The following is a 26,165-nucleotide window of genomic DNA, read 5'->3' as shown; positions in this document are numbered from 1 at the left end:
ATTCCTAGTACTGTATATGGTCTCAGCAGGGATATGGCGGTATGATTCCTAGTACTGTATATGGTCTCAGCAGGGATATGGCGGTATGATTCCTAGTATATGGCCTCAGCAGGGATATGGCGGTATGATTCCTCTGCTGAGCTCAGACTTTACCTGAAAGTTTTAATTGTCCAGATATTGAGGACGGTTTTTATGTTTCTATGAGAATTGATTCAATAAAGTTAATTATTTGTTATTACAGGAATTTAGATTTTTTATTAATCTGATTGTTCCCAAATAATATTCCACATTTATGTATAAAAAACAGATTTACTGCAGAGGAATAAGAGGAGGAGGAAAGGATTAATAGTCATTAGAAGAAACCAAGTCTAAAGGTCGATGTGGGGGCGGGATCTCGAAGTGGGGGCGGGGTCTAGTTGTCGGGGGCGGGTCTTGTTTTTGGGGCACGTGGTCCCGTTGTTAGGGGGCGGATCTCGTTGTCGGGGGGCGGGGTCTCGGCAGACAGTATGGCGGCCTCCATGTTCCTGCTGGCTCGGCGTGTCTCTGTTATTCAGGGGCGTTGCTCGGGGTTTGGGGGTCTGGGTTTCCGGGTTCTCTCCTCGGGGGGTTCGCAGTCACGTAACCAGGACTTTCGGGATTGTTGGGGGGCGCGGTCTCGCGGTTCCGGGGCGCTGTATATTGGGGCGCTATTCGGGGCGGGGCTCGGGTTGTGGGTTTGGGGGCGGGGCTCAGACTCACGGCTGAAGGTGGAGGCGGCAAAACCTATAACTCCGCCCACAGACCCCCCGACATCGGACCCCCCGAATCCCCGCAAAGTCTTCAACTTCATCGCTGATGTGGCCGAGAAGTGCGCGCCCGCCGTGGTCAACATAGAGACCCTGGGGAGGTGAGGACCCCCATACCTGACCATGTGACCCCCAATACATAGAGACCCTGGGGAGGTGAGGACCCCCATACCTGACCATGTGACCCCCAATACATAGAGACCCTGGGGAGGTGAGGACCCCCATACCTGACCATGTGACCCCCCCCAATACATAGAGACCCTGGGGAGGTGAGGACCCCCATACCTGACCATGTGACCCCAATACATAGAGACCCTGGGGAGGTGAGGACCCCCATACCTGACCATGTGACCCCAATACATAGAGACCCTGGGGAGGTGAGGACCCCCGTACCTGACCATGTGACCCCAATACATAGAGACCCTGGGGAGGTGAGGACCCCCATACCTGACCATGTGACCCCAATACATAGAGACCCTGGGGAGGTGAGGACCCCCATACCTGACCATGTGACCCCAATACATAGAGACCCTGGGGAGGTGAGGACCCCCGTACCTGACCATGTGACCCCAATACATAGAGACCCTGGGGAGGTGAGGACCCCCATACCTGACCATGTGACCCCAATACATAGAGACCCTGGGGAGGTGAGGACCCCCGTACCTGACCATGTGACCCCCCAATACATAGAGACCCTGGAGAGGTGAGGACCCCCGTACCTGACCATGTGACCCCAATACATAGAGACCCTGGAGAGGTGAGGACCCCCATACCTGACCATGTGACCCCAATACATAGAGACCCTGGGGAGGTGAGGACCCCCATACCTGACCATGTGACCCCAATACATAGAGACCCTGGAGAGGTGAGGACCCCCATACCTGACCATGTGACCCCAATACATAGAGACCCTGGAGAGGTGAGGACCCCCATACCTGACCATGTGACCCCAATACATAGAGACCCTGGGGAGGTGAGGACCCCCATACCTGACCATGTGACCCCAATACATAGAGACCCTGGGGAGGTGAGGACCCCCATACCTGACCATGTGACCCCCAATACATAGAAACCCTGGGGAGGTGAGGACCCCCATACCTGACCATGTGACCCCAATACATAGAGACCCTGGGGAGGTGAGGACCCCCATACCTGACCATGTGACCCCCAATACATAGAGACCCTGGAGAGGTGAGGACCCCCATACCTGACCATGTGACCCCAATACATAGAGACCCTGGGGAGGTGAGGACCCCCATACCTGACCATGTGACCCCAATACATAGAGACCCTGGGGAGGTGAGGACCCCCATACCTGACCATGTGACCCCAATACATAGAGACCCTGGGGAGGTGAGGACCCCCATACCTGACCATGTGACCCCAATACATAGAGACCCTGGAGAGGTGAGGACCCCCATACCTGACCATGTGACCCCAATACATAGAGACCCTGGAGAGGTGAGGACCCCCATACCTGACCATGTGACCCCAATACATAGAGACCCTGGGGAGGTGAGGACCCCCATACCTCACCATGTGACCCCAATACATAGAGACCCTGGAGAGGTGAGGACCCACATACCTGTCCATGTGACCCCCAATACATAGAGACCCTGGGGAGGTGAGGACCCCCATACCTGACCATGTGACCCCCAATACATAGAGACCCTGGGGAGGTGAGGACCCCCATACCTGACCATGTGACCCCAATACATAGAGACCCTGGGGAGGTGAGGACCCCCATACCTGACCATGTGACCCCCAATACATAGAGACCCTGGGGAGGTGAGGACCCCCATACCTGACCATGTGACCTCAATACATAGAGACCCTGGGGAGGTGAGGACCCCCATACCTGACCATGTGACCCCAATACATAGAGACCCTGGGGAAGTGAGGACCCCCATACCTGACCATGTGACCCCCAATACATAGAGACCCTAGTGAAGTGAGGACCCCCATACCTGACCATGTGACCCCCAATACATAGAGACCCTGGGGAGGTGAGGACCCCCATACCTGACCATGTGACCCCCAATACATAGAGACCCTGGGGAAGTGAGGACCCCCATACCTGACCATGTGACCCCCAATACATAGAGACCCTGGGGAGGTGAGGACCCCCATACCTGACCATGTGACCCCCAATACATAGAGACCCTGGGGAGGTGAGGACCCCCATACCTGACCATGTGACCCCCAATACAAAGAGACCCTGGGGAGGGGAGGACCATACCTGACCATGTGACCCCCAATACATAGAGACCCTGGAGAGGTGAGGACCCCCATACCTGACCATGTGACCCCCAATACATAGAGACCCTGGGGAGGTGAGGACCCCCATACCTGACCATGTGACCCCCAATACATAGAGACCCTAGTGAAGTGAGGACCCCCATACCTGACCATGTGACCCCCAATACATAGAGACCCTGGAGAGGTGAGGACCCCCATACCTGACCATGTGACCCCAATACATAGAGACCCTGGAGAGGTGAGGACCCCCATACCTGACCATGTGACCCCAATACATAGAGACCCTGGAGAGGTGAGGACCCCCATACCTGACCATGTGACCCCAATACATAGAGACCCTGGGGAGGTGAGGACCCTCATATCTGACCATGTGACCCCAATACATAGAGACCCTGGGGAGGTGAGGACCCTCATATCTGACCATGTGACCCCAATACATAGAGACCCTGGGGAGGTGAGGACCCCCATACCTGACCATGTGACCCCCAATACATAGAGACCCTGGGGAGGTGAGGACCCTCATACCTGACCATGTGACCCCCAATACATAGAGACCCTGGGGAGGTGAGGACCCCCATACCTGACCATGTGACCCCCAATACAAAGAGACCCTGGGGAGGGGAGGACCATACCTGACCATGTGACCCCCAATACATAGAGACCCTGGAGAGGTGAGGACCCCCATACCTGACCATGTGACCCCCAATACATAGAGACCCTGGGGAGGTGAGGACCCCCATACCTGACCATGTGACCCCCAATACATAGAGACCCTAGTGAAGTGAGGACCCCCATACCTGACCATGTGACCCCAATACATAGAGACCCTGGAGAGGTGAGGACCCCCATACCTGACCATGTGACCCCAATACATAGAGACCCTGGAGAGGTGAGGACCCCCATACCTGACCATGTGACCCCAATACATAGAGACCCTGGAGAGGTGAGGACCCCCATACCTGACCATGTGACCCCAATACATAGAGACCCTGGGGAGGTGAGGACCCTCATATCTGACCATGTGACCCCAATACATAGAGACCCTGGGGAGGTGAGGACCCTCATATCTGACCATGTGACCCCAATACATAGAGACCCTGGGGAGGTGAGGACCCCCATACCTGACCATGTGACCCCCAATACATAGAGACCCTGGAGAGGTGAGGACCCCCATACCTGACCATGTGACCCCAATACATAGAGACCCTGGGGAGGTGAGGACCCCCATACCTCACCATGTGACCCCAATACATAGAGACCCTGGAGAGGTGAGGACCCACATACCTGACCATGTGACCCCCAATACATAGAGACCCTGGAGAGGTGAGGACCCCCATACCTGACCATGTGACCCCAATACATAGAGACCCTGGAGAGGTGAGGACCCACATACCTGACCATGTGACCCCAATACATAGAGACCCTGGGGAGGTGAGGACCCCCATACCTGACCATGTGACCCCAATACATAGAGACCCTGGAGAGGTGAGGACCCCCATACCTGACCATGTGACCCCCAATACATAGAGACCCTGGAGAGGTGAGGACCCCCATACCTGACCATGTGACCCCCAATACATAGAGACCCTGGGGAGGTGAGGACCCCCATACCTGACCATGTGACCCCAATACATAGAGACCCTGGGGAGGTGAGGACCCACATACCTGACCATGTGACCCCAATACATAGAGACCCTGGGGAGGTGAGGACCCTCATACCTGACCATGTGACCCCAATACATAGAGACCCTGTAGAGGTGAGGACCCCCATACCTGACCATGTGACCCCAATACATAGAGACCCTGGAGAGGTGAGGACCCACATACCTGACCATGTGACCCCAATACATAGAGACCCTGGAGAGGTGAGGACCCCCATACCTGACCATGTGACCCCAATACATAGAGATCCAGGGGAGGTGAGGACCCCCATACCTGACCATGTGACCTCAATACATAGAGACCCTGGGGAGGTGAGGACCCCCATACCTGACCATGTGACCCCAATACATAGAGACCCTGGGGAGGTGAGGACCCCCATACCTGACCATGTGACCCCCAATACATAGAGACCCTGGGGAGGTGAGGACCCCCATACCTGACCATGTGACCTCAATACATAGAGACCCTGGGGAGGTGAGGACCCCCATACCTGACCATGTGACCCCAATACATAGAGACCCTGGGGAAGTGAGGACCCCCATACCTGACCATGTGACCCCCAATACATAGAGACCCTAGTGAAGTGAGGACCCCCATACCTGACCATGTGACCCCCAATACATAGAGACCCTGGGGAGGTGAGGACCCCCATACCTGACCATGTGACCCCCAATACATAGAGACCCTGGGGAAGTGAGGACCCCCATACCTGACCATGTGACCCCCAATACATAGAGACCCTGGGGAGGTGAGGACCCCCATACCTGACCATGTGACCCCCAATACATAGAGACCCTGGGGAGGTGAGGACCCCCATACCTGACCATGTGACCCCCAATACAAAGAGACCCTGGGGAGGTGAGGACCATACCTGACCATGTGACCCCCAATACATAGAGACCCTGGAGAGGTGAGGACCCCCCCCCATACCTGACCATGTGACCCCCAATACATAGAGACCCTGGGGAGGTGAGGACCCCCATACCTGACCATGTGACCCCAATACATAGAGACCCTGGGGAGGTGAGGACCCTCATATCTGACCATGTGACCCCAATACATAGAGACCCTGGGGAGGTGAGGACCCTCATATCTGACCATGTGACCCCAATACATAGAGACCCTGTAGAGGTGAGGACCCCCATACCTGACCATGTGACCCCCAATACATAGAGACCCTGGAGAGGTGAGGACCCCCATACCTGACCATGTGACCCCAATACATAGAGACCCTGGGGAGGTGAGGACCCCCATACCTCACCATGTGACCCCAATACATAGAGACCCTGGAGAGGTGAGGACCCACATACCTGACCATGTGACCCCCAATACATAGAGACCCTGGAGAGGTGAGGACCCCCATACCTGACCATGTGACCCCAATACATAGAGACCCTGGAGAGGTGAGGACCCACATACCTGACCATGTGACCCCAATACATAGAGACCCTGGGGAGGTGAGGACCCCCATACCTGACCATGTGACCCCAATACATAGAGACCCTGGAGAGGTGAGGACCCCCATACCTGACCATGTGACCCCCAATACATAGAGACCCTGGAGAGGTGAGGACCCCCATACCTGACCATGTGACCCCCAATACATAGAGACCCTGGGGAGGTGAGGACCCCCATACCTGACCATGTGACCCCAATACATAGAGACCCTGGGGAGGTGAGGACCCACATACCTGACCATGTGACCCCAATACATAGAGACCCTGGGGAGGTGAGGACCCTCATACCTGACCATGTGACCCCAATACATAGAGACCCTGGAGAGGTGAGGACCCACATACCTGACCATGTGACCCCAATACATAGAGACCCTGGAGAGGTGAGGACCCCCATACCTGACCATGTGACCCCAATACATAGAGACCCTGGAGAGGTGAGGACCCACATACCTGACCATGTGACCCCAATACATAGAGACCCTGGAGAGGTGAGGACCCCCATACCTGACCATGTGACCCCAATACATAGAGATCCAGGGGAGGTGAGGACCCCCATACCTGACCATGTGACCTCAATACATAGAGACCCTGGGGAGGTGAGGACCCCCATACCTGACCATGTGACCCCAATACATAGAGACCCTGGGGAGGTGAGGACCCCCATACCTGACCATGTGACCCCCAATACATAGAGACCCTGGGGAGGTGAGGACCCCCATACCTGACCATGTGACCTCAATACATAGAGACCCTGGGGAGGTGAGGACCCCCATACCTGACCATGTGACCCCAATACATAGAGACCCTGGGGAAGTGAGGACCCCCATACCTGACCATGTGACCCCCAATACATAGAGACCCTAGTGAAGTGAGGACCCCCATACCTGACCATGTGACCCCCAATACATAGAGACCCTGGGGAGGTGAGGACCCCCATACCTGACCATGTGACCCCCAATACATAGAGACCCTGGGGAAGTGAGGACCCCCATACCTGACCATGTGACCCCCAATACATAGAGACCCTGGGGAGGTGAGGACCCCCATACCTGACCATGTGACCCCCAATACATAGAGACCCTGGGGAGGTGAGGACCCCCATACCTGACCATGTGACCCCCAATACAAAGAGACCCTGGGGAGGTGAGGACCATACCTGACCATGTGACCCCCAATACATAGAGACCCTGGAGAGGTGAGGACCCCCCCCCATACCTGACCATGTGACCCCCAATACATAGAGACCCTGGGGAGGTGAGGACCCCCATACCTGACCATGTGACCCCAATACATAGAGACCCTGGGGAGGTGAGGACCCCCATACCTGACCATGTGACCCCAATACATAGAGACCCTGGGGAGGTGAGGACCCTCATACCTGACCATGTGACCCCAATACATAGAGACCCTGGAGAGGTGAGGACCCCCATACCTGACCATGTGACCCCAATACATAGAGACCCTGGAGAGGTGAGGACCCACATACCTGACCATGTGACCCCAATACATAGAGACCCTGGAGAGGTGAGGACCCCCATACCTGACCATGTGACCCCAATACATAGAGATCCAGGGGAGGTGAGGACCCCCATACCTGACCATGTGACCTCAATACATAGAGACCCTGGGGAGGTGAGGACCCCCATACCTGACCATGTGACCCCAATACATAGAGACCCTGGGGAGGTGAGGACCCCCATACCTGACCATGTGACCCCCAATACATAGAGACCCTGGGGAGGTGAGGACCCCCATACCTGACCATGTGACCTCAATACATAGAGACCCTGGGGAGGTGAGGACCCCCATACCTGACCATGTGACCCCAATACATAGAGACCCTGGGGAAGTGAGGACCCCCATACCTGACCATGTGACCCCCAATACATAGAGACCCTAGTGAAGTGAGGACCCCCATACCTGACCATGTGACCCCCAATACATAGAGACCCTGGGGAGGTGAGGACCCCCATACCTGACCATGTGACCCCCAATACATAGAGACCCTGGGGAAGTGAGGACCCCCATACCTGACCATGTGACCCCCAATACATAGAGACCCTGGGGAGGTGAGGACCCCCATACCTGACCATGTGACCCCCAATACATAGAGACCCTGGGGAGGTGAGGACCATACCTGACCATGTGACCCCCAATACATAGAGACCCTGGAGAGGTGAGGACCCCCATACCTGACCATGTGACCTCAATACATAGAGACCCTGGGGAGGTGAGGACCCCCATACCTGACCATGTGACCCCAATACATAGAGACCCTGGAGAGGTGAGGACCCCCATACCTGACCATGTGACCTCAATACATAGAGACCCTGGGGAGGTGAGGACCCCCATACCTGACCATGTGACCCCAATACATAGAGACCCTGGAGAGGTGAGGACCCCCATACCTGACCATGTGACCTCAATACATAGAGACCCTGGGGAGGTGAGGACCCCCATACCTGACCATGTGACCCCAATACATAGAGACCCTGGGGAGGTGAGGACCCCCATACCTGACCATGTGACCCCAATACATAGAGACCCTGGGGAGGTGAGGACCCCCATACCTGACCATGTGACCCCAATACATAGAGACCCTGGGGAAGTGAGGACCCCCATACCTGACCATGTGACCCCCAATACATAGAGACCCTGGGGAGGTGAGGACCCCCATACCTGACCATGTGACCCCCAATACATAGAGACCCTGGGGAGGTGAGGACCCCCATACCTGACCATGTGACCCCCAATACAAAGAGACCCTGGGGAGGTGAGGACCATACCTGACCATGTGACCCCCCAATACATAGAGACCCTGGAGAGGTGAGGACCCCCATACCTGACCATGTGACCCCCAATACATAGAGACCCTGGGGAAGTGAGGACCCCCATACCTGACCATGTGACCCCAATACATAGAGATCCTGGGGAGGTGAGGACCCCCATACCTGACCATGTGACCCCCAATACATAGAGACCCTGGGGAGGTGAGGACCCCCATACCTGACCATGTGACCCCCAATACATAGAGACCCTAGTGAAGTGAGGACCCCCATACCTGACCATGTGACCCCCAATACATAGAGACCCTGGAGAGGTGAGGACCCCCATACCTGACCATGTGACCCCAATACATAGAGACCCTGGGGAGGTGAGGACCCTCATATCTGACCATGTGACCCCAATACATAGAGACCCTGGGGAGGTGAGGACCCCCATACCTGACCATGTGACCCCCAATACATAGAGACCCTGGGGAGGTGAGGACCCTCATATCTGACCATGTGACCCCAATACATAGAGACCCTGGGGAGGTGAGGACCCTCATATCTGACCATGTGACCCCAATACATAGAGACCCTGGGGAGGTGAGGACCCCCATACCTGACCATGTGACCCCCAATACATAGAGACCCTGGGGAGGTGAGGACCCCCATACCTGACCATGTGACCCCAATACATAGAGACCCTGGGGAGGTGAGGACCCCCATACCTGACCATGTGACCCCCAATACATAGAGATCCTGGGGAGGTGAGGACCCCCATACCTGACCATGTGACCCCCAATACATAGAGACCCTGGGGAGGTGAGGACCCCCATACCTGACCATGTGACCCCCAATACATAGAGACCCTGGGGAGGTGAGGACCCCCATACCTGACCATGTGACCCCCATACCTGACCATGTGACCCCCAATACATAGAGACTCTGGGGAGGTGAGGACCCCCATACCTGACCATGTGACCCCCAATACATAGAGACCCTGGAGAGGTGAGGACCCCCATACCTGACCATGTGACCCCAATACATAGAGACCCTGGAGAGGTGAGGACCCCCATACCTGACCATGTGACCCCAATACATAGAGACCCTGGAGAGGTGAGGACCCCCATACCTGACCATGTGACCCCAATACATAGAGACCCTGGAGAGGTGAGGACCCCCATACCTGACCATGTGACCCCAATACATAGAGACCCTGGGGAGGTGAGGACCCCCATACCTGACCATGTGACCCCCAATACATAGAGACCCTGGGGAGGTGAGGACCCCCATACCTGACCATGTGACCCCCATACCTGACCATGTGACCCCCAATACATAGAGACTCTGGGGAGGTGAGGACCCCCATACCTGACCATGTGACCCCCAATACATAGAGACCCTGGAGAGGTGAGGACCCCCATACCTGACCATGTGACCCCAATACATAGAGACCCTGGAGAGGTGAGGACCCCCATACCTGACCATGTGACCCCAATACATAGAGACTCTGGGGAGGTGAGGACCCCCATACCTGACCATGTGACCCCCAATACATAGAGACCCTGGAGAGGTGAGGACCCCCATACCTGACCATGTGACCCCAATACATAGAGACCCTGGAGAGGTGAGGATTCTGTCACCCCAAACACTCCAGTGACTCCACCCGACAATGGCCGTATACACTCCACAGTGACTCCACCCGACAATGGCCGTATACACTCCACAGTGACTCCACCCGACAATGGCCGTATACACTCCACAGTGACCCCACCCGACAATGGCCGTATACACTCCACAGTGACCCCACCCGACAATGGCCGTATACACTCCACAGTGACCCCACCTGACAATGGCCGTATACACTCCACAGTGACTCCACCCGACAATGGCCGTATACACTCCACAGTGACCCCACCCGACAATGGCCGTATACACTCCACAGTGACCCCACCCGACAATGGCCGTATACACTCCACAGTGACCCCACCCGACAATGGCCGTATACACTCCACAGTGACCCCACCCGACAATGGCCGTATACACTCCACAGTGACTCCACCCGACAATGGCCGTATACACTCCACAGTGACCCCACCGGACAATGGCCGTATACACTCCACAGTGACTCCACCCGACAATGGCCGTATACACTCCACAGTGACCCCACCCGACAATGGCCGTATACACTCCACAGTGACCCCACCTGACAATGGCCGTATACACTCCAGTGACCCCACCCGACAATGGCCGTATACACTCCACAGTGACCCCACCCGACAATGGCCGTATACACTCCACAGTGACTCCACCCGACAATGGCCGTATACACTCCACAGTGACCCCACCCGACAATGGCCGTATACACTCCACAGTGACTCCACCCGACAATGGCCGTATACACTCCACAGTGACCCCACCTGACAATGGCCGTATACACTCCACAGTGACTCCACCCGACAATGGCCGTATACACTCCACAGTGACCCCACCCGACAATGGCCGTATACACTCCACAGTGACCCCACCTGACAATGGCCGTATACACTCCACAGTGACCCCACCCGACAATGGCCGTATACACTCCACAGTGACTCCACCCGACAATGGCCGTATACACTCCACAGTGACCCCACCTGACAATGGCCGTATACACTCCACAGTGACTCCACCCGACAATGGCCGTATACACTCCACAGTGACCCCACCCGACAATGGCCGTATACACTCCACAGTGACCCCACCTGACAATGGCCGTATACACTCCACAGTGACCCCACCCGACAATGGCCGTATACACTCCAGTGACCCCACCCGACAATGGCCGTATACACTCCACAGTGACCCCACCCGACAATGGCCGTATACACTCCACAGTGACTCCACCCGACAATGGCCGTATACACTCCACAGTGACCCCACCCGACAATGGCCGTATACACTCCACAGTGACCCCACCCGACAATGGCTGTATACACTCCACAGTGACCACCCGACAATGGCCGTATACACTCCACAGTGACCCCACCCGACAATGGCCGTATACACTCCACAGTGACCCCACCCGACAATGGCCGTATACACTCCACAGTGACCCCACCCGACAATGGCCGTATACACTCCACAGTGACCCCACCCGACAATGGCCGTATACACTCCACAGTGACCCCACCCGACAATGGCCGTATACACTCCACAGTGACCCCACCCGACAATGGCCGTATACACTCCACAGTGACCCCACCCGACAATGGCCGTATACACTCCACAGTGACCCCACCCGACAATGGCCGTATACACTCCACAGTGACCCCACCCGACAATGGCCGTATACACTCCACAGTGACCCCACCCGACAATGGCCGTATACACTCCACAGTGACCCCACCCGACAATGGCCGTATACACTCCACAGTGACCCCACCCGACAATGGCCGTATACACTCCACAGTGACTCCTGGGTGTTGTCATCTGTGGGGGGAGGTAACAGAGGACTGGGGTGTTTTGGTGACCAGTGTTGTGTGACCCACAGGCACCCGTTCACCGGCAGGGAGGCGGTCATCTCCAGCGGCTCTGGCTTCCTGGTGTCTCAGGACGGTCTGATTGTCACTAATGCCCATGTGGTGGCCAATAAACGGCGAGTGAGGGTGAAGCTGTACAATGGGGAGACCTTCGAGGCCACCGTGTGCGCCATGGACCCCGTACTGGACATCGCTACTGTCCGCATCACCCCAAAGGTAAGACCCCCCCCGCTACTGATGGGTGGCCCCGCCACTACTGATGGGTGGCCCCGCCACTACTGATGGGTGGCCCCGCCACTACTGATGGGTGGCCCCGCCACTACTGATGGGTGGCCCCGCCACTACTGATGGGTGGCCCCGCCACTACTGATGGGTGGCCCCGCCACTACTGATGGGTGGCCCCGCCACTACTGATGGGTGGCCCCGCCACTACTGATGGGTGGCCCCGCCACTACTGATGGGTGGCCCCGCCACTACTGATGGGTGGCCCCGCCACTACTGATGGGTGGCCCCGCCACTACTGATGGGTGGCCCCGCCACTACTGATGGGTGGCCCCGCCACTACTGATGGGTGGCCCCGCCACTACTGATGGGTGGCCCCGCCACTACTGATGGGTGGCCCCGCCACTACTGATGGGTGGCCCCGCCACTACTGATGGGTGGCCCCGCCACTACTGATGGGTGGCCCCGCCACTACTGATGGGTGGCCCCGCCACTACTGATGCTTGTAAACCCCCCCCCACTACTGATGGGTGGCCCCGCCACTACTGATGGGTGGCCCCGCCACTACTGATGGGTGGCCCCGCCACTACTGATGGGTGGTCCCGTCACTACTGGTGTGTGGCCCCTCCACTACTGATGCTTGTAAACCCCCCCCACTACTGATGGGTGGCACCGACCCCAACTGCCTACAGATGGTCTAACATGTGACCCTTAGCCCCTGCACTGTGATCACATGGTGGTGGTAAGTCCCCATCTATGAGTGACCCCTTGTTGTACCCTCCTCCCCCTTGCAGACTCCTCTTCCCACACTGCCGCTCGCCCGCTCTTCTGAGGTCCGGCAGGGGGAGTTTGTTGTTGCCATGGGGACGCCGTACCTGCTGCGTAACACCATCACCTCCGGGATCATCAGCTCAGTGCAGCGCGGAGGCCAAGAGCTCGGACTCTCCAAGGACGTGGACTTCATCCAGACGGACGCCATCATAGACGTGAGTGTCCACGGCCACAAACCATGTGAAGGGGTTAATAGAGGGGAGATCTGTGACTGACCCCCTCCCCCCCACAATCTCATTAACTCTCACTCTTATAGGTCGGAAACTCTGGGGGCCCCCTGGTCAACCTGGTGAGTACCGTGACCCCAATATTATTATAATGTATATGACCCTATATACTCACCTCTGTATTATATACTGTATTATATACTGACCTCTGTATTATATACTGTATTATATACTGACCTCTGTATTATATACTGTATTATATACTGACCTCTGTATTATATACTGACCTCTGTATTATATACTGTATTATATACTGTATTATATACTGACCTCTGTATTATATACTGACCTCTGTATTATATACTGACCTCTGTATTATATACTGACCTCTGTATTATATACTGTATGATATACTGACCTATGTATTATATACTGACCTCTGTATTATATACTGACCTCTGTATTATATACTGACCTCTGTATTATATACTGTATGATATACTGACCTCTGTATTATATACTGACCTCTGTATTATATACTGACCTCTGTATTATATACTGTATGATATACTGACCTATGTATTATATACTGACCTCTGTATTATATACTGACCTCTGTATTATATACTGACCTCTGTATTATATACTGTATGATATACTGACCTATGTATTATATACTGTATTATATACTGACCTATGTATTATATACTGACCTCTGTATTATATACTGACCTCTGTATTATATACTGTATGATATACTGACCTATGTATTATATACTGACCTCTGTATTATATACTGACCTCTGTATTATATACTGTATGATATACTGACCTATGTATTATATACTGACCTCTGTATTATATACTGTATTATATACTGACCTCTGTATTATATTCTGTATGATATACTGACCTATGTATTATATACTGACCTCTGTATTATATACTGTATGATATACTGACCTCTGTATTATATACTGACTATATACTGACCTCTGTATGGTATACTGACCCCTATATTATATACTGACCTCTGTATTATATACTGACCTCTGTATTATATACTGACCTCTGTATTATATACTCACCTCTGTATTATATACTGACTATATACTCACCTCTGTATTATATACTGACCTCTGTATTATATACTGTATGATATACTGACCTCTGTATTATATACTGACCTCTGTATTATATACTGACCTCTGTATTATATACTGTATGATATACTGACCTCTGTATTATATACTGACTATATACTGACCTCTGTATTATATTCTGACCTCTGTATGATATACTGACCTCTGTATTATATACTGACCTCTGTATTATATACTGTATGATATACTGACCTCTGTATTATATACTCACCTCTGTATTATATACTGACCTCTGTATTATATACTGTATGATATACTGACCTCTGTATTATATACTGTATGATATACTGACCTCTGTATTATATACTGACCTCTGTATTATATACTGTATGATATACTGACCTCTGTATTATATACTGACTATATACTCACCTCTGTATTATATACTGACCTCTGTATTATATACTGACCTCTGTATTATATACTGTATGATATACTGACCTCTGTATTATATACTGACCTCTGTATTATATACTGACCTATGTATTATATACTGACCTCTGTATTATATACTGACCTCTGTATTATATACTGTATGATATACTGACCTATGTATTATATACTGACCTATGTATTATATACTGACCTCTGTATTATATACTGACCTCTGTATTATATACTGACCTCTGTATTATATACTGACCTCTGTATTATATACTGTATGATATACTGACCTATGTATTATATACTGTATTATATACTGACCTCTGTATTATATACTGACCTCTGTATTATATACTGACCTCTGTATTATATACTGTATGATATACTGACCTATGTATTATATACTGACCTCTGTATTATATACTGTATGATATACTGACCTCTGTATTATATACTCACCTCTGTATTATATACTGTATGATATACTGACCTCTGTATTATATACTGACTATATACTGACCTCTGTATTATATACTGACCTCTGTATTATATACTGACCTCTGTATTATATACTGTATGATATACTGACCTCTGTATTATATACTGACTATATTCTGACCTCTGTATGATATACTGACCTCTGTATTATATACTGACCTCTGTATTATATACTGACTATATACTCACCTCTGTATTATATACTGACCTCTGTATTATATACTGTATGATATACTGACCTATGTATTATATACTGACTATATACTGACCTCTGTATTATATACTGACCTCTGTATGGTATACTGACCTCTGTATTATATACTGACCTCTGTATTATATACTGTATGATATACTGACCTCTGTATTATATACTGACTATATACTGACCTCTGTATTATATACTGACCTCTGTATTATATACTGACCTCTGTATTATATACTGTATGATATACTGACCTCTGTATTATATACTGACTATATTCTGACCTCTGTATGATATACTGACCTCTGTATTATATACTGACCTCTGTATTATATACTGACTATATACTCACCTCTGTATTATATACTGACCTCTGTATTATATACTGTATGATATACTGACCTCTGTATTATATACTGACTATATTCTGACCTCTGTATGGTATACTGACCTCTGTATTATATACTGACCTCTGTATTATATACTGACCTCTGTATTATATACTGTATGATATACTGACCTATGTATTATATACTGACTATATACTGACCTCTGTATTATATACTGACCTCTGTATTATATACTGACCTCTGTATTATATACTGACCTCTGTATTATATACTGTATGATATACTGACCTCTGTATTATATACTGACTATATACTGACCTCTGTATTATATTCTGACCTCTGTATGATATACTGACCTCTGTATTATATACTGACCTCTGTATTATATACTGTATGATATACTGACCTCTGTATTATACTCACCTCTGTATTATATACTGACCTCTGTATTATATACTGTATGATATACTGACCTCTGTATTATATACTCACCTCTGTATTATATACTCACCTCTGTATTATATACTCACCTCTGTATTATATACTGACCTCTGTATTATATACTGTATGATATACTGACCTCTGTATTATATACTGACCTCTGTATTATATACTGACCTCTGTATTATATACTGACTATATACTCACCTCTGTATTATATACTGACCTCTGTATTATATACTGACCTCTGTATTATATACTGTATGATATACTGACCTCTGTATTATATACTCACCTCTGTATTATATACTGACCTCTGTATTATATACTGTATGATATACTGACCTCTGTATTATATACTGACCTCTGTATTATATACTGTATGATATACTGACCTCTGTATTATATACTCACCTCTGTATTATATACTGACCTCTGTATTATATACTGTATGATATACTGACCTCTGTATTATATACTGACCTCTGTATTATATACTGACCTCTGTATTATATACTGTATGATATACTGACCTCTGTATTATATACTGACCTCTGTATTATATACTGACCTCTGTATTATATACTGTATGATATACTGACCTCTGTATTATATACTGACCTCTGTATTATATACTGACCTCTGTATTATATACTGTATTATATACTGACCTCTGTATTATGTACTGACCTCTGTATTATATACTGACCTCTGTATTATATACTGACCTCTGTATTATATACTGACCTCTGTATTATATACTGACCTCTGTATTATATACTGACCTCTGTATTATATACTGACCTCTGTATTATATACTCACCTCTGTATTATATACTGACTATATACTCACCTCTGTATTATATACTGACCTCTGTATTATATACTGACCTCTGTATTATATACTGACCTCTGTATTATATACTGACCTCTGTATTATATACTCACCTCTGTATTATATACTGACTATATACTCACCTCTGTATTATATACTGACCTCTGTATTATATACTGACCTCTGTATTATATACTGACCTCTGTATTATATACTGACCTCTGTATTATATACTGACCCCTGTATTATATACTGTATGATATACTGACCTCTATATTATATACTGACCTCTGTATTATATACTGTATTATATACTGACCTATGTATTATATACTCACCTCTGTATTATATACTGACTATATACTCACCTCTGTATTATATACTGACCCCTATATTATATACTGTATGATATACTGACCTCTGTATTATATACTCACCTCTGTATTATATACTGACCTCTGTATTATATACTGTATGATATACTGACCTCTGTATTATATACTCACCTCTGTATTATATACTGACCTCTGTATTATATACTGTATTATATACTGTATTATATACTGACCTCTGTATTATATACTGACCTCTGTATTATATACTGACCTCTGTATTATATACTGTATGATATACTGACCTATGTATTATATACTGACCTCTGTATTATATACTGACCTCTGTATTATATACTGACCTCTGTATTATATACTGTATGATATACTGACCTCTGTATTATATACTGACCTCTGTATTATATACTGACCTCTGTATTATATACTGACCTCATACAATGACCCCAATATTATACCGTATATTACACACTGGCCCCTATGTTACACACTGACCCCTATGTTGCACACTGACCCCTGTATTACACACTGGCCCCTATAGTACACACTGGCCCCTGTATTACACACTGACCCCTATGTTACACACTGACCCCTATGTTACACACTGGCCCCTATGTTACACACTGACCCCTATGTTACACACTGACCCCTATGTTGCACACTGACCCCTGTATTACACACTGGCCCCTATAGTACACACTGACCCCTATGTTGCACACTGACCCCTATATTACACACTGACCCCTATGTTGCACACTGACCCCTATAGTACACACTGACCCCTGTGTTACACACTGGCCCCTGTATTACACACTGACCCCTGTATTACACACTGACCCCTATAGTACACACTGACCCCTGTGTTACACACTGGCCCCTGTATTACACACTGGCCCCTGTATTACACACTGACCCCTGTATTACACACTGACCCCTGTATTACACACTGACCCCTGTATTACACACTGACCCCTGTATTACACACTGACCCCTGTATTACACACTGACCCCTGTATTACACACTGACCCCTGTATTACACACTGACCCCTGTATTACACACTGACCCCTGTATTACACACTGACCCCTGTATTACACACTGACCCCTGTATTACACACTGACCCCTGTATTGCACACTGACCCGTGTATTGCACACTGGGCCATGTAGTACACACTGGCCCCTGTAGTACACACTGACCCCTGTATTACACACTGACCCCTGTATTACACACTGACCCCTGTATTACACACTGACCCCTGTATTGCACACTGACCCCTGTATTGCACACTGACCCCTGTATTACACACTGGCCCCTGTAGTACACACTGACCCCTGTATTACACACTGACCTCTGTATTACACACTGGCCCCTGTAGTACACACTGGCCCCTGTATTACACACTGACCCCTGTATTACACACTGACCCCTGTATTACACACTGGCCCCTATAGTACACACTGACCCCTGTATTACACACTGACCCCTGTATTACACACTGACCCCTGTATTGCACACTGACCCCTATATTACACACTGACCCCTGTATTACACTCTGACCCCTGTATTACACACTGGCCCCTGTAGTACACACTGGCCCCTGTATTACACTCTGACCCCTGTATTACACTCTGACCCCTGTATTACACTCTGACCCCTGTATTACACACTGACCCCTGTATTACACTCTGACCCCTGTATTACACACTGGCCCCTATAGTACACACTGACCCCTGTATTACACACTGACCCCTGTATTACACACTGGCCCCTGTATTACACACTGACCCCTGTATTACACACTGACCCCTGTATTACACTCTGACCCCTATGTTACACACTGACCCCTGTATTACACTCTGACCCCTGTATTACACACTGACCCCTGTATTACACTCTGACCCCTGTATTACACACTGGCCCCTATAGTACACACTGACCCCTGTATTACACTCTGACCCCTGTATTACACTCTGACCCCTGTATTACACTCTGGCCCCTGTATTACACACTGACCCCTGTATTACACTCTGACCCCTGTATTACACACTGGCCCCTGTATTACACTCTGACCCCTGTATTACACACTGACCCCTGTATTACACACTGACCCCTGTATTACACACTGACCCCTGTATTACACACTGACCCCTGTATTACACACTGACCTTGTCTTACTGGTTGCAGGACGGTGAGGTTATCGGTATTAATACTCTTAAAGTGACGGCTGGCATTTCCTTCGCAATTCCGTCAGACAGAGTAAGAGATTTTCTTCAGCGGGATGAGAGGCGGAGTCAGGGTATGTGATGTGGGTGGGACTAAAGCAGAGAGGCGGAGTCATGGAATATTCAGGATGGGCACTGAGTCTTTCTCTTTTCTCCAGGTTCCTGGTTTGGTCGGTCTGAGGTGAAGCAGAGATATATTGGAATCATGATGCTGACACTGACCCCCAGGTGAGAGAGGAGGGTTGGGGTAAATAGACTCCTCCCCTTCCTTCTACTCTGTCATCCTCCTCCTACATTACTCTGTCCTCCTCCTCCATTACTCTGTCCTCCTCCATCTACATTACTCTGTCCTCCTCCTCCTACATTACTCTGTCCTCCTCCTCCTCCTACATTACACTGTCCTCCTCCTCCTACATTACACTGTCCTCCTCCATCTACATTACTCTGTCCTCCTCCTCCTACATTACTCTGTCCTCCTCCTCCTACATTACTCTGTCCTCCTCCTCCATCTACATTACTCTGTCCTCCTCCATCTACATTACTCTGTCCTCCTCCATCTACATTACTCTGTCCTCCTCCATCTACATTACTCTGTCCTCCTCCTCTATCTACATTACTCTGTCCTCCTCCTCCATCTACATTACTCTGTCCTCCTCCTCCATCTACATTACTCGGTCCTCCTCCTCCATCTACATTACTCTGTCCTCCTCCTCCATCTGCATTACTCTGTTCTCCTCCTCCATCTACATTACTCTGTCCTCCTCCTCCATCTACATTACTCTGTCCTCCTCCTCCATCTACATTACTCTGTCCTCCTCCTCCATCTACATTACTCTGTCCTCCTCCTCCATCTACATTACTCTGTCCTCCTCCTCCATCTACATTACTCTGTCCTCCTCCTCCATCTACATTACTCTGTCCTCCTCCTCCATCTACATTACTCTGTCCTCCTCCTCCTCCTACATTACTCTGTCCTCCTCCTCCATCTACATTACTCTGTCCTGCTCCTCCATCTACATTACTCTGTCCTGCTCCTCCATCTACATTACTCTGTCCTCCTCCTCCATCTACATTACTCTGTCCTCCTCCTCCATCTACATTACTCTGTCCTCCTCCTCCATCTACATTACTCTGTCCTCCTCCTCCATCTACATTACTCTGTCCTCCTCCTCCTACATTACTCTGTCCTCCTCCATCTACATTACTCTGTCCTCCTCCTCCATCTACATTACTCGGTCCTCCTCCTCCATCTACATTACTCTGTCCTCCTCCTCCTACATTACTCTGTCCTCCTCCTCCTCCATCTACATTACTCGGTCCTCCTCCTCCATCTACATTACTCTGTCCTCCTCCATCTACATTACTCTGTCCTCCTCCTCCTCCATCTACATTACTCGGTCCTCCTCCTCCATCTACATTACTCTGTCCTCCTCCATCTACATTACTCTGTCCTCCTCCTCCATCTACATTACTCTGTCCTCCATCTACATTACTCTGTCCTCCTCCTCCATCTACATTACTCTGTCCTCCTCCTCCATCTACATTACTCTGTCCTCCTCCTCCATCTACATTACTCTGTCCTCCTCCTCCATCTACATTACTCTGTCCTCCTCCTCCATCTACATTACTCTGTCCTCCTCCTCCATCTACATTACTCTGTCCTCCTCCTCCATCTACATTACTCTGTCCTCCTCCTCCATCTACATTACTCTGTCCTCCTCCTCCTACATTACTCTGTCCTCCTCCATCTACATTACTCTGTCCTCCTCCTCCTCCATCTACATTACTCGGTCCTCCTCCTCCATCTACATTACTCTGTCCTCCTCCTCCTACATTACTCTGTCCTCCTCCTCCTCCTACATTACACTGTCCTCCTCCTCCTACATTACACTGTCCTCCTCCATCTACATTACTCTGTCCTCCTCCTCCTACATTACTCTGTCCTCCTCCTCCTACATTACTCTGTCCTCCTCCTCCATCTACATTACTCTGTCCTCCTCCATCTACATTACTCTGTCCTCCTCCATCTACATTACTCTGTCCTCCTCCATCTACATTACTCTGTCCTCCTCCTCTATCTACATTACTCTGTCCTCCTCCTCCATCTACATTACTCTGTCCTCCTCCTCCATCTACATTACTCGGTCCTCCTCCTCCATCTGCATTACTCTGTCCTCCTCCTCCATCTGCATTACTCTGTTCTCCTCCTCCATCTACATTACTCTGTCCTCCTCCTCCATCTACATTACTCTGTCCTCCTCCTCCATCTACATTACTCTGTCCTCCTCCTCCATCTACATTACTCTGTCCTCCTCCTCCATCTACATTACTCTGTCCTCCTCCTCCATCTACATTACTCTGTCCTCCTCCTCCATCTACATTACTCTGTCCTCCTCCTCCATCTACATTACTCTGTCCTCCTCCTCCTCCTACATTACTCTGTCCTCCTCCTCCATCTACATTACTCTGTCCTGCTCCTCCATCTACATTACTCTGTCCTGCTCCTCCATCTACATTACTCTGTCCTCCTCCTCCATCTACATTACTCTGTCCTCCTCCTCCATCTACATTACTCTGTCCTCCTCCTCCATCTACATTACTCTGTCCTCCTCCTCCATCTACATTACTCTGTCCTCCTCCTCCTACATTACTCTGTCCTCCTCCATCTACATTACTCTGTCCTCCTCCTCCATCTACATTACTCGGTCCTCCTCCTCCATCTACATTACTCTGTCCTCCTCCTCCTACATTACTCTGTCCTCCTCCTCCTCCATCTACATTACTCGGTCCTCCTCCTCCATCTACATTACTCTGTCCTCCTCCTCCTACATTACTCTGTCCTCCTCCATCTACATTACTCTGTCCTCCTCCTCCTCCATCTACATTACTCGGTCCTCCTCCTCCATCTACATTACTCTGTCCTCCTCCATCTACATTACTCTGTCCTCCTCCTCCATCTACATTACTCTGTCCTCCATCTACATTACTCTGTCCTCCTCCTCCATCTACATTACTCTGTCCTCCTCCTCCATCTACATTACTCTGTCCTCCTCCTCCATCTACATTACTCTGTCCTCCTCCTCCATCTACATTACTCTGTCCTCCTCCTCCATCTACATTACTCTGTCCTCCTCCTCCATCTACATTACTCTGTCCTCCTCCTCCATCTACATTACTCTGTCCTCCTCCTCCATCTACATTACTCTGTCCTCCTCCTCCTACATTACTCTGTCCTCCTCCATCTACATTACTCTGTCCTCCTCCTCCTCCATCTACATTACTCGGTCCTCCTCCTCCATCTACATTACTCTGTCCTCCTCCATCTACATTACTCTGTCCTCCTCCTCCATCTACATTACTCTGTCCTCCATCTACATTACTCTGTCCTCCTCCTCCATCTACATTACTCTGTCCTCCTCCTCCATCTACATTACTCTGTCCTCCTCCTCCATCTACATTACTCTGTCCTCCTCCTCCATCTACATTACTCTGTCCTCCTCCTCCATCTACATTACTCTGTCCTCCTCCTCCATCTACATTACTCTGTCCTCCTCCTCCATCTACATTACTCTGTCCTCCTCCTCCATCTACATTACTCTGTCCTCCTCCTCCATCTACATTACTCTGTCCTCCTCCTCCATCTACATTACTCTGTCCTCCTCCTCCATCTACATTACTCTGTCCTCCTCCTCCATCTACATTACTCTGTCCTCCTCCTCCATCTACATTACTCTGTCCTCCTCCTCCATCTACATTACTCTGTCCTCCTCCTCCATCTACATTACTCTGTCCTCCTCCTCCATCTACATTACTCTGTCCTCCTCCTCCATCTACATTACTCTGTCCTCCTCCTCCATCTACATTACTCTGTCCTCCTCCTCCATCTACATTACTCTGTCCTCCTCCTCCATCTACATTACTCTGTCCTCCTCCTCCATCTACATTACTCTGTCCTCCTCCTCCATCTACATTACTCTGTCCTCCTCCTCCATCTACATTACTCTGTCCTCCTCCATCTACATTACTCTGTCCTCCTCCTCCATCTACATTACTCTGTCCTCCTCCTCCATCTACATTACTCTGTCCTCCTCCTCCATCTACATTACTCTGTCCTCCTCCATCTACATTACTCTGTCCTCCTCCATCTACATTACTCTGTCCTCCTCCTACATTACTCTGTCCTCCTCCTCCTACATTACTCTGTCCTCCTCCTCCATCTACATTACTCTGTCCTCCTCCATCTACATTACTCTGTCCTCCTCCATCTACATTACTCTGTCCTCCTCCATCTACATTACTCTGTCCTCCTCCATCTACATTACTCTGTCCTCCTCCATCTACATTACTCTGTCCTCCTCTTCCTTCTCCATTACTCTGAGCTCCTCCTCCATTATTCTGTCCTCTACCTTCCCCGCTCCTCTGTCCTCTACCTTCCCCGCTCCTCTGTCCTCTACCTTCTCCGCTCCTCTGTCCTCTACCTTCTCCGCTCCTCTGTCCTCTACCTTCTCCGCTCCTCTGTCCTCTACCTTCTCCGCTCCTCTGTCCTCTACCTTCTCCGCTCCTCTGTCCTCTACCTTCTCCCCTCCTCTGTCCTCTACCTTCCCCGCTCCTCTGTCCTCTACCTTCTCCGCTCCTCTGTCCTCTACCTTCTCCGCTCCTCTGTCCTCTACCTTCCCCGCTCCTCTGTCCTCTACCTTCTCCGCTCCTCTGTCCTCTACCTTCTCTGCTCCTCTACCTTCTCTGCTCCTCTACCTTCTCTGCTCCTCTGTCCTCTACCTTCTCCGCTCCTCTGTCCTCTACCTTCTCCGCTCCTCTGTCCTCTACCTTCTCCGCTCCTCTGTCCTCTACCTTCTCCGCTCCTCTGTCCTCTACCTTCCCCGCTCCTCTGTCCTCTACCTTCTCCCCTCCTCTGTCCTCTACCTTCTCCCCTCCTCTGTCCTCTACCTTCTCCGCTCCTCTGTCCTCCTCCTGTGCTCTCTTGTCTACACTATGGAGTATGGTTGAGTGACACATGAAGGGACAGTAATATTGTTATAGGGGATAGGACTTTGTAAGATATGTCATCATGAAGTATGGGGTGTGGTGATATGTAATGGGGGGGTTGGTTTTGTTGCCCCCACTCTGAGGCACCAGATATGTGTTACCCTTTACCCTTCTCCATCTTTGGACAGAATCCTGGCTGACATGAAGCTCCGGGATCCTGGATTTCCTGATGTCACTCATGGGATCCTCATCCATAAAGTGATCATTGGATCTCCTGCTCACCAGTGAGTGCTGCTCAGTATAGAGAGGTGAGTGACCCTGACTCTGCTGCTGACTCTGACCTCTGCTGTCTCTTTAGGGCCGGACTTAAGGCCGGAGACATCATCCTGGAGATAAACTCTCAGATGGCAACCTCTGCAGAAGATGTCTTTGACGCTGTGAACTCTCAGGCGAAGCTCACTATAATGATCCGCCGCGGCTACGAGACCCTGATGGTGAACGTCATCCCCGAGGCGGTGGAGTAATAGCCCCAGTGGTTACAACGGGGGGAGATACAAGCTCAGGGTCTCCTAGTCTGTCCAGAACAACCAGGGTCATGGTGGACAAGGCCCCCGGCGGCTCCCTGCAGGATACATGGGCCAGAAGTGTTTGGGTTTACTACATGGACTGTCTCGTTTTGGGTGTTCGATACCTGTAATCTACTGACTGGTCACCGAGGAGCAGATCGTAACATCAGAGACTTCTCCCAGATAACATTTCAACATTCCAGGTCATGAACCCCGGACACGTCACTAATATGAATGTGCAAGATCCTTAAATTATAATTGTTACCCTAAGATCACCTGTGTATGACTTGGTTATATCAGGCTGGATGAAATACCTCTCCTCTCCTCCAGGGGGCAGTGTTTATATAATCAGGCTGGATGAAATACCTCTCCTCTCCTCCAGGGGGCAGTGTTTATATAATCAGGCTGGATGAAATACCTCTCCTCTCCTCCAGGGGGCAGTGTTTATATAATCAGGCTGGATGAAATACTTCTCCTCTCCTTCAGGGGGCAGTGTT

The 26,165-nt window shown here is 50.0% G+C and overlaps 1 protein-coding gene across 1 annotated transcript; it reads left to right on the top strand.

Annotated features, from left to right (window-relative positions):
• Positions 1 to 488: 488 nt before the first annotated feature.
• Positions 489 to 25,960, top strand: HTRA2 (HtrA serine peptidase 2). Its single transcript, XM_056551497.1, has 8 exons — positions 489 to 886; positions 12,464 to 12,668; positions 13,469 to 13,660; positions 13,762 to 13,794; positions 20,082 to 20,193; positions 20,278 to 20,347; positions 25,291 to 25,386; positions 25,461 to 25,960. Exons 1-8 carry the CDS (start codon positions 507 to 509, stop codon positions 25,624 to 25,626), a joined length of 1,254 nt encoding a protein of 417 aa, XP_056407472.1. The 5' UTR covers positions 489 to 506; the 3' UTR covers positions 25,627 to 25,960.
• Positions 25,961 to 26,165: the final 205 nt, after the last annotated feature.

Source organism: Hyla sarda, chromosome 1, assembly GCF_029499605.1.
Source record: "Hyla sarda isolate aHylSar1 chromosome 1, aHylSar1.hap1, whole genome shotgun sequence".
In the NCBI taxonomy this organism is placed as follows: Eukaryota; Metazoa; Chordata; class Amphibia; order Anura; family Hylidae; genus Hyla; species Hyla sarda.
Note: the sequence above shows the minus strand (reverse complement) of the source record. Positions and strands in the feature narration are given on the sequence as shown.